The 17,476-nt window shown below is 41.3% G+C and overlaps 1 protein-coding gene across 1 annotated transcript in view; it reads left to right on the top strand.

Annotated features, from left to right (window-relative positions):
- UNC13A (unc-13 homolog A) overlaps positions 1 to 17,476 on the top strand; it is a 112,876-nt gene that overhangs the window by 48,927 nt on the left and 46,473 nt on the right. The window contains 5 exon segments of the mRNA XM_070936436.1: positions 1,327 to 1,496; positions 2,100 to 2,215; positions 3,704 to 3,867; positions 6,682 to 6,832; positions 16,817 to 16,885. Coding sequence (XP_070792537.1) covers positions 1,327 to 1,496; positions 2,100 to 2,215; positions 3,704 to 3,867; positions 6,682 to 6,832; positions 16,817 to 16,885 — 670 coding nt within the window.

Below are 17,476 nucleotides of genomic sequence, written 5' to 3'. Positions count from 1 at the left end.
TTCTGTCAATGTAGCTTTACAATCAAGTCCATTCCACACCAGTCAGTTAGAACTGAAGAAGCTTCTTGGATGAGAAGCAAAATGTTTTCAAAAAAACCAAGAAAGCCCAGTTGCCTTTTGGAAAAAAGCACCTTTGGGACAACCATGACCTGAATGATTGAGACTCTCCATAGACATAATAAAGTAGAGTTAGCTTATCTGGTTATGATTCCTACGTGATTTACCCCACAAGGTGGATACCCGAGAATTGCTTAGCTCTGACTTCTACACTTCCAAGCTAAAACTTTTACTTGATCCAGTGGAGTATATTCTTGGAGCTAGAGGATAAATTTCAATGCCAAAATCTCTCTTGTCCCCTCCCTAACCACAAAACATGTCCCATGATTTTGAGGCAGGAATCAGAAATTACAAGCTAATCGCTATTACAGCCTTCTTTCTTCCACACCTCAAATATATTTATTGTAGCCTGCAGGCACCAAATATCCGGAATTCAGATTACCTTAGAAGTAGGTAGGGTCAGAACTCTTTTGGCTCTTAGAAATCAAAAAGCTGCTTTTCCAAGAATGTGGGATTACAGCCTTATTTCTGGAACTGAAACTTATTTAGTTAGCAATAACAGCTGTTGGAGAGAGTCATTCCTGTGTATCATGACATTATGGACAGTTTAGTTATTGCTTTATATATCTGTTGCAGAGAAACATTCCTGAATTTTCTCAAGGGAGAAGATTGAAGAAAGATTTCCCTTCTACCCCCAATTTGGGCTTTTATCTTTTTTCCCCCTTTCCAGTTACTTTAATGAAGGCTTGTGTAAGACTCACTGCCCACAGAGTACAGGAATAATTGATAATTGTAGTAGAATTTTTTGCATAGCAGGTAGGTGACCACCCTTTCCATCTCTGCTGGTGGATCTCCAGAATATCTCCTCAGTTACTGCCTGTTTTCCCAAAAATTAAAGATTAATTAAAAAGTCTACTTACAGTTAGAAATTAATAATTTGCCTGGCAAATTAATGAATAATGTAAATTCATAATGTACATAATTCCATAATGTAAGTGGATTTTTAATTAAAGGAAACATTGATTAAAATACTAAACTATGCAGAGCTAGAAATGAAGATAAATGGAGGGAGGGAGGGGGAATATAATTAATGTTGAGGATAAAGAGATCTTGCAAGGAAATGTGTAATGGCCTTAGTAATTACAAGGTCTCCTGTAGGTTCTAGGAGTCACTGAATCACTTGCCCTTCCGTTAGTAACTATGTCTCCTCTCATAGTGACAGCTTCTATTTATTACTTCACCTCTTTTCCCAATTTCCTCCACAACCAGTGAGTGTCATAACTCCTCCGATCGAATTAAGGTTCGGGTATGGGATGAAGATGATGACATCAAATCTAGGGTAAAACAACGCTTCAAGAGGGAATCTGATGACTTCCTGGGTCAGACAATCATTGAAGTGCGGACACTGAGTGGAGAAATGGATGTCTGGTACAATCTGGGTAAGCAGTCATCCAGCCTCAACAGGGACACATATTTATGGGCAGCTTTCCATCTCAATGAGTCATAAGCATCTGTAAGGCAGACCATTTCTTCAGAAAAGAGACCTAGATTTATTCACTGTCTCTATTTTAGCAATATGTTCAGTCTGACATACAAAATCTAGATCTGGTAGTTGGCCATTGACCTCCCAGATAAAAACCTCAAGGAGGCCAGTTTTGCAGTGAACCCCACACAGACCTATCAGCTTTAGCAGATCAGTAAGAAAATTGACAATTTACTCTGAAGAATATTGGAGTGAATCATTTGCTTTGACAAAAGATGGAACTAAAGTAACTCCGGATAAATCCTTGGAACAATTTGACTGCTCCTAAAATCTACAAAGGTGGAGGTGGGGGTGCGGTGGAGACTATTGCTAGTATTCCTACTTTTATGGGCCTTTTAGAGGCATCACACTGTATCGTCTCAACTAGCTGGATTCACTTATATTCTTGCTTATTCTGGGATATTCATCCAGTCTTCATTAAAAAGAAAAATCCCCTTTCCCTCATCAATCCTGCAAATAACTGTACCAATCTTCTCTCCCCATCCCTGACTTGTTTCAGACAAGCGAACAGATAAGTCAGCTGTATCCGGAGCTATCCGATTGCACATTAGTGTGGAGATCAAAGGAGAGGAGAAAGTGGCACCTTATCACGTGCAGTACACCTGCCTTCATGAAGTGAGTGAAAAGGCACATAGAAATTCACCATATCACAAATTTTTGTGATATGGTGCACGGGTCCCAGCCCTATATGCAAATATACTGAGAAGTGCAGGGAGCCATCTCATCCTGCTATAGAACTGGGCCAAAGTGTAATGGTTGGTTCCCAGAGTGGCAAAGGTTCATGAGACCAATAATATAAGAGTCAACTAGGCTGAAATGGGCAGCTATAGAAATTAAATAAATAAATAAGCAAGCAAGCTGCAGACTCCCCACTGACAGTCAAGTGACCTGCCTCCTCAGAGGATCACAGGAAGGAAAAGATCTTAGAGGTCTTCTAGTCCAAGGTTGAACGAACAGTTTAAAAAGCTACCAGTTCCTCCGAACCGGTATTTCTGATGATCAGCTGTGCAGCGCAGTTTAGCTTTGCTAGAAAGCAGGAAATCCTGCTTTCTAGCGAAGCTAAATCATGCACCACAGCTGATCCTCCCCTCGCTTCTACTTACCTTCCCAAGTCTCCTTTTGGTGTGTACTGCGCATGCGCGCAGAGCATACGTTTGGCATGCAGTGCACATGTGCGGCCAGCGAACTGGTAGCAAACCAGTTTGGATTTCACCACTGGACACACCCTAGTAGTAGGCCGGGCATTGGGGACCCCTGTTCTAGTTCAACCCCCTGGTCAAGCAGGAGACCTTATACTATTCTGGACAAATGGTTGTCCAATCTTTTCTTAGAAACTTCCAATGATGGAGCACCAATAACTTCTAAAGGCAAGCCATTCCACTTGAAGTAGTTGCTGAAGAGCCTGACAAGTGTTTCCTTAAAAAAAAAAAAAAAAAAATCTCATTCCATAAAACATTATTTCTGTTCCTAAGGAAAGTAAATCTACTTATGGATATGATGCCTATCTGAGCGCAATGGTTTTGCTGAGTTCTTCTCAAGATAATATCAATATTAGATAAAGTGTATACTTTAATTCCCACAATGGATGACTGGCTAGAAAAACTGATGGAATTAGCAGAGATGGCTAAATTGACTGCCCTAATCAAATAAAAGAATACAGTTAAATTTGTTTCCACTTGGAAACCACTTCTGGACTTTGTGCTTGAGGTGGGGGAAAAATGAAACTTTGACTTTGATTTTGCTGGTTAGATAGGTTAGTTGTTATACAAGTGGCTACTATGTATTACAGTATAACACAAAAGTTTAAAAAAATTAAGCTGTGTGTTATTCTTATTCTACTGTGCTAAAAAGAGTCAGACATCAATGCTTTTCTTTCATTTCCTCCTTTTAGCCTACACTTTTTCCTCTTCTCTTTTTCCTTCCATTTTCCCTTTATTTTCATTTTTCTTTGTATTTAATATTTTGATAAACTAATAAAAAATTTTGAACAAAAAAAAATAGCAATGTTCTGTTGACCTCGATACAAACCACTCTTCTTTCTTGATCCCCTCAGTCATGGGAGTTTTCTGATTTAATTTTATTTCTTCTCTAAATTGCTTTTAGAACCTATTCCATTTTGTGACGGATATCCAAAACAACGGTGTCGTCAAAATCCCAGATGCAAAAGGGGACGATGCTTGGAAAGTATATTTTGACGAAACTGCCCAGGAGATTGTGGATGAGTTTGCTATGAGATACGGAGTGGAGTCCATCTATCAGGCTATGACGTGAGTATCTGTAATTCAGGACAGACTATATTTATCTTGGATCTCAGAACATCAGTATTCCAGAGATTCGAAGGCAGGGCTTCTGCATCCTTCCTGTTTAAAAAATGTTGATAAAATTCTTTACACACACACACACATCAACATCATTATATGAACAGTGAGGCATCTGGGTATCATTCATTTAAATACAAATAATAATAGTAATATTAATAATATTTGTTACATTAATCATACTTATGTAATTGTGGTGTTATTATACATATTTGTATTAGAGTGTGTTCCTTCATTGTTTAGTTGTTCAGTGTTTTGTGCACCATTCTAATAACAATCACAATATTATTTAAACATACATAGTGATACCATCTTTCAACATCTAATCTTTACAGCTAGCTATTACTTTTAGTATATTATATAAAAATATGTATAATAATATTCCTCCTTGATCTTGTTTCTACCTCTATTCTAGCTCTCAATAAAGCCAATTTTATATTAAACAGCATTCCCTTTCTAATCATAATCTCTTGCCCGCTTTAGTATTTCAATTCTTATTCGTTTTTTGACTTGCCTCCCAAACTCCTCTCTTGGTCTTTGTCTCTGTCTACATATTTCCTATATAACCCAAATATTTCTTCCATGTCTACTATCTTTTGCTGCCGTACCTCCAGAGGATCTGCCCAAGCCCCTATCTTCTCTTCAAAATACCTTTCTTTTTATCTAATCCCATTTTTTGATCTCTTAATATATATTGTCTCTTATTTGATTTATGTCTTTATTGTCTTCTCCTTCTCTTCTTGTTTTATTTGTTGATTTATCTGTTCTGTCTTTTCCTCTAGTCTTTCTATTATCTCCTCTATTTCCTGTGTTTTATGATCTTCATTCACTGTCCCTTGTTGAACATTTTCTGATTTCCACACAATGTCATGCATTAAGTCTTTTATCTCCATGTGGTTCTTTATCAACATATCTTAAGTACTTTTGAGCATCAACACCATTTCTTTTTGAAATCCATTCATCTCCCCCTGATGCAACATCTTGTCTTATTTTGATAGGTCCAAATATTGCTCAATAGCCTGTCAGTAGTCTGTCACCGTTCCAAGGTCTCAATTGTCTATGATCTCAGAAAGCCAGCATAGAAACTGTTTGCTCAATCCTAGCATTGCTCCTCAGGGGAATGCAATAGTTATAGTTCTTTGTATCCCACAGTTAGTCAATTAGTTCCATTTATGTAATCCAGGAAGATTTCCAAATGTCTCCTTAAGTCCACTCTATAAATTCAGTCCTAGATCCTGGCATTTAAAAGTCACTTTCTTTAGATGTCTTCAATAATCTCACAGTTAAACTTCCAATAACCATGAAGTAAACAGATATAGAACAGTAGATAGCACAGCAGTCCTCCAGGTGTTATTTATTTCCACTTTTTCCCCCCTTTGTCTTATCAGTACTTCCCAAGGTTGTAGGAGTTTAGTATATATTCCATTCACCAGTAGATGGCGCCTTCAGCTTAAATTTCAATGTTGCACAAAATCTGACAAAGATTTATTTCAGTTTTTTGCAAATAGTCAATATTCAGATAAATAATTCCAGCATTTTAAAATGTCTTACCAAAATATTGCCAATAAAGTTTTAAAATCCAGTCTTCCTATATTTTAAAGATTTTGCACTCTCCCTTTAGTTCCTTTTCTTTCGGGTCTATAATTTTTCTCTCTGTAATATTCGCCGCTTTGACAAGCATTTCAAAGAGTCTCTTTTCCAGGGTTTATTTTCTTTGGGGTTAGGTTCTAGGGATAAAAAGAATCACCTCACCCAGTTCCAATCACTGTTCATTTACACCACTCCAGCACATTCTTTGTTTCTTTGGATGCCCCAGCTTCATGGCAGCCATAATGGCTGCCACTCCTCTTCATCGTTGGATGGGAGGGAATCCCTGGGTACAGCTGGAGAGCTGCCAGTCTCTGCAACCTGCAGGGTGCCCCTCCTTTCTTCGTCACCCCTACAGGGTGACTTTAGCCCCTTGGGGGGCCCTCCAACGAGGAGGATTTGGCATGAGTTCGCGGAGCCCTGCTCCTCACGTCCAATCTCGCCGCGACATCAAACCCGACTTGATAAAATTCTTACATATAGAGAATCATTACCTGGGCATGGTGACCAAACATATGTAGAGTTATTCATTAAAGAATCTCAGGTTGCAGTTTAGGTGGATGTCCTTTTACAGCAGGGGTGAACATCTATGGCACCTTTACCGTGCTGGCTCAGAAATTCTGGGAGTTGAAGTTCGCAGGTTGTAAAGGTGCTATAGTTGCCCATCCCTGTTCTACAGGGATCTTGCAGATCAAAAATTGTGAGTGGAGAGACAATACAAAGATGTAAAGAAAGCAACACCAGCAGTGGTTGTAAGTCCAGTGCAAAGAACTGTAGAGGTGATTTTGGAGAAAGAATGTGGCAGTTTGTGAAATATAAATTAAGCCCAAGACTGGAAAGGCATGTTAGAAAGAAACATGAATGCATTTTGATTCTCTTTGGTACAATGGGGAGGAAAGGGAAAACATGGTCAGCTTCCAACATTCTGTTTTTATACATTATAACAATAAAAATATACTTCCAGCAGTCTTTGTGATATTTGTTTCCTGACCTGGTTTACCTCAAAGAGCTAAATGCACAGTGATAATTGTTTTGTGACCGTGAACCCAAAATTCTGTAACAGTGAACTCAAAATTTCCTTAAAATGCCATATGTATCTACCAACCCCAAACTGTTCCTACCTCTGGCTTTGAAACTACCTGAAATTTCCTTTTTCTCTGTATTTCTATGCTGCAGGCACTTTGCCTGCCTTTCCTCAAAATACATGTGCCCAGGGGTGCCTGCTGTAATGAGTACTTTATTGGCCAACATTAATGCTTATTATGCACATACCACTGCCTCCACCAATGTCTCTGCCTCTGACCGTTTTGCCGCTTCCAATTTCGGGGTAAGTCCGATGGTGCGTAGAACACTCATTTCTTACTTTTACTCTTTGCTTTTTTCCTGGGGGGGTGCATGATGACAGAGGGAGTGGCCTGGTGAAAAAGGACACCTGATTCTTTGTGTGCAGCCACTCACTCAACCCCAGAAGAAATTATGTGGGGAAAAAACTCTCACAGCCTTATCAAATGATTTCTAGGGAATCATTTGATGTCCTGGGGTTGGTGGTGGTATTTATGCTGCACATACCTCGCCAATAGAAAGAGGGAACATGTTTGCCCAACCTACATAAGTCAACACAGAGGTTGGTAAACTATGGTTCAATGTGAGCAAGAACAACTCAAACAGGGTGGGATTTAATAGCGAAAACAATTGGCAAGGGAGGGATTACTGGAAAAATATAGCCAATCCTGTGGTGCCTTTTTCCTAGAGCCCTCCCATAGCAGTGGTCACAACCTGAAACCAGGTCAAAGCTCCCTGGTTTAATGGTTCTAGACTTCCAAATAATTAGGGCAGCTTCCTTCCTTCCTTCCTTCCTTCCTTCCTTCCTTCCTTCCTTCCTTCCTTCCTTCCTTCCTTCCCTTTCTTTCCTTCCTTCCTTCCTCACTCCCTCACTCCCATTTCCATTAACCCTTCCTTCCTCTCCTCTCTAATCTTTACTCCCTTCCATTTCCTCTCCCCTCCCCTCCCCTCTCACCTCCTCTCTTTTAATCTCCCCCCTTCCCTCTCCTCTCCTTTCATCTCCTCTCCCCTCCCCTCCCCTCCTATCCTTTCTCCCCTCCCCTCTCCTCTCCCCTCTCCTTTCTCCTTCCCTCTCCTCTCCCCTTCCCTCTCCCCTCTCCTCTCCCCTCCTCTCTCCCCTCCCCTCTCCCCTCATCTCCTTTAATCTCCCCTACTCACCCCTCCTCTCTCCTCTCCTTTCATCTCCCCTCCTCTCCTCTCTCCCCTCCCCTCTCCTCTCCTCCCCTTTCATCTCCCCTCCCCTTCTTTCCCCTCCCCTCCCTTCCCGTCTCCTACCTCCTCTCCTTTAATCTGCCCTTCTCTCCCCTCCCCTCTCCCCCTCCCCTCCCCTCCCCTTCCCTCTCCTCCCCTCTCCCCTCCCCCTTAAACCTTCCCTCCTCTCCCCTCCTCTCTAATCTTTACTCCCTCCCTCCCATTTCCTCTCCCCTCCCCTTCCTTCTTCCCTCCTCTCCCTTCCCCTCTCCTCTCTCCCCTCCCCTCCCCTTCCCTCCTCTCCCCCTTCCCTCCCCTCCCCTCCCCTCTCCCCACCTCTCCTCTCCCCTCCCCTCTCCCCCCTGCTCTCTCCTCTTTCCTCTCTTCCCCTCTCCCCTGCTCCCTTTCTTACCAAACAGTTTATTTAACTCACTGTCCAAAAACCAAAAAGTAGTGTGCTTCCTTCACCCATATTATCCCTATAAGAATCCTGAAAGGCAGGCTGGACTATAAAGTCACCAAATATTCAGAGTGACTGAATATTAGGAAGCTTTGGTAATGAGAACAAAATCTGAACTTGGATCTCTTCTACAGCTAGCCCACTGATCTCAAAACTCTAACCATGCCAGACCTGGTTACTACTGTATGTGGGTGGAAGACCACCAGCATATTCCAAGGCATAATATTGTAATGGGTTGTGAGAGTAACTTTGAGAAAAATGAGGAAGAACTATTCAGAGTTGCAAGACTGATGTCAGCCCTTCAAGACAGACCAGGCCTGGACTCCAAAGTATGAATACTAAAACTACCTTTATTATAGGGCTACACCAGCAGTTTCTTGCCATTCTGAACGTGCCACCCTCTCCACCTTTATCCTAGCGACAATGCACTTGTACGCCACCCATGTCACCCTGGGCAGTGAGATGGGTTGCATATATATAAATTAAACAAATAAATAAAGTTGCGAAGGTAAATTCTGGGACACTTTCTCCATTCCCATTCCTAAGTCTATCTGGATTCAGATTTCTCTTATCTGACTATTGCCTTAGCTGTGGTTCTTCTTCGAGGTCATTCTCACAGCCCATTACACACATAGACTGGAAAGTCAAAATAACAATCAGTCAGTCTAGAAATTCCAGATGTTAAGCTTTCCAGAAACACCTGGATGAAGCCCTAAGAAGCAGTCCTGGCCTACATCCATCTTTGGTCTCCCTTGGAAAGCTCTTAAGCCAGCAGGGTTTGGAGTCACCTAGCTGCAGCTAAGCATATCTGAACTCCGCTGAAGGCCAGGTGTTAGATTGCCTAGACATTTCTCTGCGTGCCATGTTGTGTTCCACGATGAAAGAAAAAAGCATAATACGAAAGATATAATCGTAGCTTCTAGAGGTTAACAGTAGGGGTTTGCAACCATTCATACTTCGTATTCTGACAATGAAAACTTGGGTTTTGAGAGATGGGTTAAGAATGCAGAAGACTTTACTATTGTTTTTTTTAAGAGTGGTGATCTGCACAGTCCTGAGAGTCCTTCTCTTTATATACAGATGTACAAACCAACTACTAAACCAGGAAGGCTTTCAAATGGTGACAGGATGTTGTCTGAAAGAGATGCGGCCGAGCCCCCCAAATTAAAATGTTTAAAAAGCAAGGCCATTTTGGAGATCACTTCCCTCAGAGCAACCATACCATACTTGTAGTTTACCTCCCCATAGGCAAGTTTCTGTGGGTAACGTCCCTAAATAGTGATGTCTGGAAGTATTATAAAGACTAGCAAGTAGCCACATAATAAATGAAGGGCCTCCAGGGCATGAATATGTTGTGGGGTCATAGACTGGAGAATTAAACCTTGAAGGATCCTGTCCTCGCTATCTTCTGTCCCTCATAGAAAAGCAAAGATTTGTCCAAAAAAAGAAGCTCAAATATTGAATAGGAATGGCGTTTCCCAGTGAAAAGGTTTTTAAAAACATCACAAACAGGCAGAGATTTAATTGTACCATCATGGCTGCCAATGTGATTTTCAGAGGGGGGTTGACTTTGTTTTATTAACAAAGATCAGGTGATGATGCCATCGGAAGGGCTGGGGCTGAAAACCTTCCACCCTTCTTCTGTTGACTGCAGGATCTTAAGCAGGTTTTAAAAGTGGGCATGGGAGCATTTCCTCCCCTGGAGCCCCTGTCTTCCCATTCCCCTCTTTAAAATGCCCCTAAATCTCAATTAAGCAGATGGGATGCTGTGGGCTGCCTCCAACTCTCAACCACTGCGCCACTGTGGCTCTAATTAATGCTTTAATTTAGCTTTGATGTAATATACCTTTGTAATCTGAAAACTAGAAAACCGTATAAAACAGAGCAACTGGGAGCAAACTTTTCATCAAAATGGATGCAGATTTCCATTCTGCATCTGAAGTCCTGCTTCAAAAGATTAAGACCCCAACTAGGCCCTCTACTTGTGTATGTGTGTGTGTGTGTGTGTGTGTGTGTGTGTGTGTGTGTGTGGTGGTGGTAAGTTGGATTCATCTAGTGAGGTCCTTACATGTTTGCCCTGGGGGAAGTGACCTTGAGCTGTGGTCTCTTTCAGATGACAAATGCCATTATGTTTTTTACCTTTTCTAAAGCGTCTCTAAAATGCATCTTCTCTCTCTCTCTCTCTCTCTTGTGCACTTTAAAAAAGTCAGCTAACAGAGGCTTGTTCACACACCGTTCGAAGCCAGTGTGACTTCTAACTTCACGGCTTCGTCTGACCTCATCATGTTCCCTAAATTGGGAGTCTCCAAATTTGGCAGCTTTAAGGCTTGACGATTTCAACTCCCAGAATTTCTCAGCTAACCAAGCTGGCTGGGGAATTCTGGAAGATAAAGTCCACAAGTCTGAAAGTTGCCACGTTTGGAGACCCCTGCTCTAAATCAACAGTTTCCATCACCGAACGTGAAACTGTTATGGACTAATCGGCCCAAACAACAAAGTTTGCACGTTTTCGGATGGGGCAGGGAGAAAGGGAACCCAACCTCTTCTCATTGTGAGGGAGATGTGTCTTAACAAGCCTCTGGATGTGCTTCTTTACATAGCCAGTTTTGTCCTCTGGTTAAGGTCTGTGTGGGCCTCTTTCCGTTTATGTGTCTTGAGTCACCGCTGCAAAAAGTCGTATTGTTTTGATAAAGCAAATGTTAGGTTGTGTACAAATCTTGTTTCTTTCTTCTTTTTTTCCTCTCAGAGAGCCTAAAAATTGGGTGTTTCCCTCCCCCCCAAAAAACCAGACTGTGTCGCTTTAACCCTCTGTGTGCCGTGGCCGGTGCTAAGGCGTGCTACGGAGCCTATGTTTGCCGGATGCGCATCTGTGCTCTTTTTTTTGCAAGGATCGCTTCTCGTTGTCTCTTGTGCCTTAGGGCTAGGGGAAGAGGCAGGACAGGGGAGGGGGAGACAGGGAGGGAGGGAGGGAAAAAGGGGGTTGGTGGGGGTGGGAACAACATCCTGGAAGGGGAGAGCCAGAAATGCATGATTGCAGAGACCAGATTGGGATGAGGTTGGGGTGGGGGGAGAGGGAGTTTGGAGAGCTGTGAAGCAAGTATAGCGGGCTAGTTAGGAGACGCTAGGAAGGTAGCTGTATATTTTTAAATGGAGATTGTAACAGACACACACAAGGCCATCACTATGCACAAAAGACATCCTTTACAACATTAAAGAAAAAATCATACATGGAGTAAAGACATCATGTCAGATTTTCTGAAAGCAAGTATGGTTCCCTTAAAATTCCTTAATTATTTCATCCAAGGAGGAATTTCCCAAAGGCATTGAAATGCTACCATGGGAAATGATTAATTGGTGTGTCAGGGTGTCCACTGCAGAGAATTCAAAAATACTGATGAAGGCAGTTGTGATGCATGTAAAAAAGGGGCTGGGTTTCAGCTCCATGGGCAGGGCTGCCATCTTGACTTTTTTGACCCCTCTGCAGATGTTCCTCCTTCTGTTGACATTGGCTACTCCATATTTTCCAGCACAAGGCCTAGCAAGGAACAGATTCATTTCAGACGCTGAACTCAGCCACTTTCTTAACCAATGAAAGAAATTAAACTCTGAGAAGCTTTTAAACTGCTCTTTATTTGAATTTCTTCCCAAATCTTTGCTTTAAAATAATCATCATCATCATCATCATCATCATCATCATCATCATCATCTTCCATCGTACGGTGATATTTGTAACACCGTCAAACATCCAGATTTGCCTATCCAAGGTCCTTGGTAAGGACTTGATAAGTAGACAAAAACGCCAACCCAGTCTGAACATCTGGCTGACTGTGCAAATAGTAGTAGTAGTAGTAGAAGTAGTAGTAGTAGTAGTAGTAAACTGAGCTACTCGGAACATCATATATTTTATTAAGAAGATACTTGGTTGATACCTAGGACCCTGGCAGCAACCTGTATCAACCATTAGCACCAGTCAATTGTATTTGTGACACATTTTTAAATGTTCAGTTGACTGAGTTTCATGTGTAATGAATAAAAGAAATAATAATAATAATAATAATAATAATAATAATAATAATAATAATAATAATAATAATAATAATAATAATAATAATAATATGCACTACAACATGAAGTCACAGCTGCCAAATCTTTAGCTGGTACAAAAATATTAACTATTATTGTTATTATTTTGGTACATTTAAATGTTCTGGTTTTAGTTGTTGGATGAAATTGATACCTGAAGTCTATTGCGCTAACTTTCTGTTTTGTTTTTGTTTTTTACATTCCTAATTTCATGGGTAATTTACTTCAGCTTTCAGTTTCTTTAGGTTTTTGTCACTGCAGGACACTTATATGTATATCTGAGGTGATACATTTAAGCCTCATCATTTTTCATAAGTAAAATGACACATAAAATAAATCCATGTGCAACTGTTCCACCCACACTTAAGTTATTTTAAACTGTGCCAGAAAGCCCCACTGTTGAATCAAGATTATTTTTCTCTAGTACTATACTGATTCTCCACAATATGCTTATGCGTCAAATCAAACATTAAATAAAATGATTTATCATGCAGCCATTGTACAGGTAGTCCTCACTTAACAACTAGTTGCTTAACTATCATTCAACATGGTTCTTCTAGAACTGTCTGGTTTGGCACAACAACCAAACAGGACAGGTACAGACCAGGGGTGGGTTCTAAATTTTTTTACTACCGGTTCTGTGGGCATGGCTTATTTTGTGGGTGTGGCTTGGAGGTCATGTGACTAGGTGGGCGTGGCTAGCCGGTCAGAGTCATTTCTGGAAGGTCCTTGCACTTACGACCAGTCCTCGCACTTACGACCCAACTCATTTGTTTGCTTTTAATACTGATCAGCTGTAGGACGGCCCTTTGAAGCCCCGTGGCAAGAGTTTAAACAGTTTTTTTCCCTCTAGTCATCAGCTGGGACTCAGGAGGCAGCAATAGATTGGGGGTGGGACCAAATAAAAGGTAAGAATAATGTGGGGGGGGTGGGAGGGCGGGGGGGAGAACTGGTTCGGTGACGTCATATCATCATCGCTACCGGCTCAGCCGAACCGGACCGAACCGGGAGGAACCCACCACTGGTACAGACTTCAATGGATAGTTAGGCCTGCAGGAAAAAAAAAACAATTGCAAGCAGCCTGCCTTCCATTGAGGACCTGTATACTGCATGGGTCAGAAAGAGAGCTGAGGAAATATCTACAGACCCCCTCACATCCTGGAAGGCAGGAGGGAAGGAGTTTCAACTCCTCCCCTCGGGCATTGCATGGCAGGGCATTGCATGCCAAAACAACTAGACATAAAGGTAGTTTTTTTCCTTTGTGCCATTGCTCTGCTGAACACCTAATTCCCACAGCACTGTCTGATGTCTAAGGATATTTGCCCATATAGTGGGGCTGTATTGCTATTATCCTTCCCATCAGTGGTGAGTTTCAATTTTTTTTTTACTACCGGTTATTTGGGTGTGGCTTGGTGGGCGTGGCATGGCTTGGTGGGTGTGGCTTGGTAGGCATGGCAGGGAAAGGATACTGTAAAATCTCCATTCCCACCCCACTCCAGGGAAAGGATACTGTGAAATCTCCATTCCCTCCCCACTCCAGGGGAAGGATACTGTAAAATCTCCATTCCCTCCCCACTCCAGGGGAAGGTTACTGCAAAATCTCCATTTCCTCCCGATTAGCTGGGACTTGGGAGGCAAAGGATAGATGGGGGCGGGGCCAGCCAGAATTTTTACTTCCGATTCTCTGAACTACTCAAAATTTCCGCTACTGGTTCTCCAGAACTGGTCAGAACCTGCTGAAACCCACCTCTGCTTCCCATCTTCCGTACTACCTTCTCCAATTAGTATCTTATGATTATATTACTTTGTTGTTTGTATGTAAACTGATAGCTAATGCACCAGAGACAAATTCCTTGTGTGTCCAATCGCACTTGGCCAGTAAAGAATATTCCATTCCATTCCATTCTATTCTGTTCATTGTAACCAACTCCCAAAAAGTTACTTACAATCCATCCTTAAAGTTATAAGTGCCATACCACACCCACAGTTATGTGATTGCATTTTGGGTGCTTCACAACTGGCTTGCACTTACGACCAGTTCCAACATTCAACACTCACATGAATGTTGATTTGCAATGCTTTTGCCAGTTTCTGATTTAAAAAAATTCCCCATTTGAGAGAATGAATTCATGTGATAACCGCATAATTCATGTAATGACTGCAGTGACTCACGTTACAATTTTTGTAAAAAATTGGTCATAAAATCACATTAGATCACATGGTGATCCATTTAATGACCATAAAGACTTTTCATAATTCTATCATGGTTGTTAAGTGAGGACTACCCGAATTCTGTCATTTAAGTTTTCCCTCCCCCAATAGCTTAATGTGTATTAAAAATAACATTTAGGCAGTAAAATGCACAGTGCCATCAAAATTGCTTTCCCTGCAACATTTTATCAATTAACAAGAGTAACATAGATGAAATGAAAACCCCACCAATGACCTCAAGAAGCTAAAGATATAACAAATCATCATTCAAATCAAAACTAAAATCAAATTGTAGCTGAAGAGCATTATAAATCAAATAAAGGAAGTACATTTTCATACATCTAACATAGAATAGCTTGTAAAATGTATTTATGATGGTAAATTGATATAACTCTAGGGAGAAGCTTTTGCTATAAAACCTCCTACCACTCGATCTTCCCTTGTTGTTTCATCAACACAGAGAACATATATTATTTGTTTTCACAGTTTATATTCTGCCTTTTTGCTTGTCAGGCAGTCAAGGCCACTGAGAATTTTAAAAACCCCATAAACATGAAATGCACTTCTAGTTCATCCCTTATGGGACTTCAGATGGTGGAGTTACATAAACCAGGGTTAAATTGTTAACAATGCCTATTCACTTCTATGCAATTGTAACATCAGGAGGGACGCTGGACCTGGGTTACCACACTTCCCCCCACTATCACCGTGCTGTCAAATGTACTCCTGTGTTGTTGGAGTTTCTTTTCTCCCATAGAAGTGAATCAATGCTATCCTGACATAGGGTCAAGAATAAGAGAATAGCTTCCAGCCCTGAGAAAATCAAGCCTAAAAGACACAACAGAGGCAATGGCAAAAATGAGGATGGAGGCATAAATAAAGGAAAATATAGGATATTTCTATAGAAATATCTGCCGTTCTTAGCCATGGAAAGAATGATAAATTATCACAGAAATTACACTGAAGAATTGGGTAAAAAAAAAAATGAGAGAGAGAGAGAATGTGGCTGACATCCCACCGACAAAGATCCCTGATACACAAACTGTCAGCATCTACACTTACAACACAATCCTAACATACACTTTTTCTCCACATGAGTCTTAATGGCGGGCATGGGTCTGGTTTCTTAATATCACTGAGCCATGTTAAAAAGAACAGTAAATGTGACTGTAGCCCGGTAGCCAGGAGGTTGGTTTGACATCAGCCTGGCAATTTGGCAAACGTTTCATTGCTGTGTGTGGCTGTGCATGCCCAGTGTTATTAAGGAACACAGCATCAGCCAGGACTAGGCATCGGAAAGCCAGAGGTGGAAGGGCAGGGAAACACAGTCAAAAGGATGGGAGTTAGCTTATGTGATTGGATTGGGGAAGACTGGGGTGCCCTAAGGGATGGTTATTTTCTTAAAGGACTGTTTTGCTCTTTGCATGCAATGTCGCACCAATGCTAAGTCCCTTGTCTCCTCTGCTTTGCTCAAGAATCTTTGGGAACTGCGGTAGTAATGATGGCAGAAGCATCTTAATCAGGAAATCTTGTTCGATACACCCCAATAGATTGAATCAATCCTAGTCAGGTATTAGAAGTTGGGACCAGAGTGGGCAATCTTTCCCAGGGTTCCAGATATCAGCAAAGAAGAAATTTGGGGCTACAGGTTGCCCATCCCTGGATTAAAGAATCGAATCTGATTTTCCTTTTTTTTCTCTCTGCAAAAAAAAAAAACAGAACAAAGTTCTGTAGCTTATTATTGTAGCAGTGAGCACTTACAACAGCATCTTTAAGGTCAGATAGTCAAGTGGGATTGTTCCCCGATAAAAGCGGGCCCGATGCATAGGTTTTGCCAAGTTCACAGATCCAATTTCTTGGATCAAGGCATAAGCAGCTAAACCAGGACTCCATAAAGAGAGAACTGGGATTTCCAGTGGATTGCCATTTACTCCAAAATGTGGACCTCTTACTCTTTCTCTGTAAGTCTGCAACAAAACTGTAATTGTGTCTCAATCTGCAGTGTTCCTCATGAAAAGAAGATGGTAAGGGTAATTTGGAGGGAAGTGGGGGGGGCAGTAGACTTCCAACTAATGTTCAAAAGAAGATAGGCCAAATAAGATCATTTGTAGGTGTCTTTTAGCTTTGCATCACTGAACCAATTCCCTGCCCTAAAGGTCAAGAATGGTTTCTTAATCTTCATTATATTAACTTGATAAAGCCTGAACCAAGTTCAAGACCAATGGTGGGGCAAGGAGGGAGGGGGTTCAAGGTCTCACTATTTTAACTTCATTCACCTGCTTTTGGGGCTCTCTCTTTTTGCAGAAAGAACGGTTTGTCAAACTGCTGGACCAGCTACACAATTCCCTGAGGATCGATCTCTCAATGTATAGGGTAAGGAGGGGCATTTGCTTAGAATGGGGAAACAGGCAGATTCTTTGAGGTAATCTTGAATTTTCATTTGATGTTGTATGAAAAGAAACAAGTGTTTAGTCCTCTTTTGTTTATGTAGATAACAAGGAGCACAATATCTAAACATTAAACTTGCTCCCAGTTTTCTGGTTCATTTGTTCATTCATTTATTTATTTATTCATTCATTCATTCAACGTGTTTATATGGTTGCCTATCTCCAAAGGCACTCTGGGTGGTGTAGAAAGATCAAAACCAAACTCACAATTCCATTAAAGAAAAATCTAGTTGAAGTGCCCCATTCAAATCTCAATAACAATCTAAAAAGCAGACCCATATACATATCAGAGCTCTGTTATTCTGTATTCTGCTAACTTCATGGCCTCAGTGGCTGGAGCATCATCAGGTCTTCACGGCCTTCCAGAAGTCAAAGCTGTCCATATCTCAGAGGGGAAGTTGTTCTACAAAATAGGGGCTATGATAGAGGAGGCAAAAACTATCAGAGAGACATGGATCGAAAGTTAATCCATGCTGTCCAGGGAATTTGTAGAAAGTACAGAAAATGACCTTGAAAA

The sequence above is a fragment of the Pituophis catenifer genome, unplaced genomic scaffold (assembly GCF_029215685.1).
Source record: "Pituophis catenifer annectens isolate HBS135680 unplaced genomic scaffold, rPitCat1.0.hap2 SCAF_1, whole genome shotgun sequence".
NCBI classification, from domain to species: domain Eukaryota; kingdom Metazoa; phylum Chordata; class Lepidosauria; order Squamata; family Colubridae; genus Pituophis; species Pituophis catenifer.
This window is presented reverse-complemented; position numbering and strand designations above follow the sequence as displayed.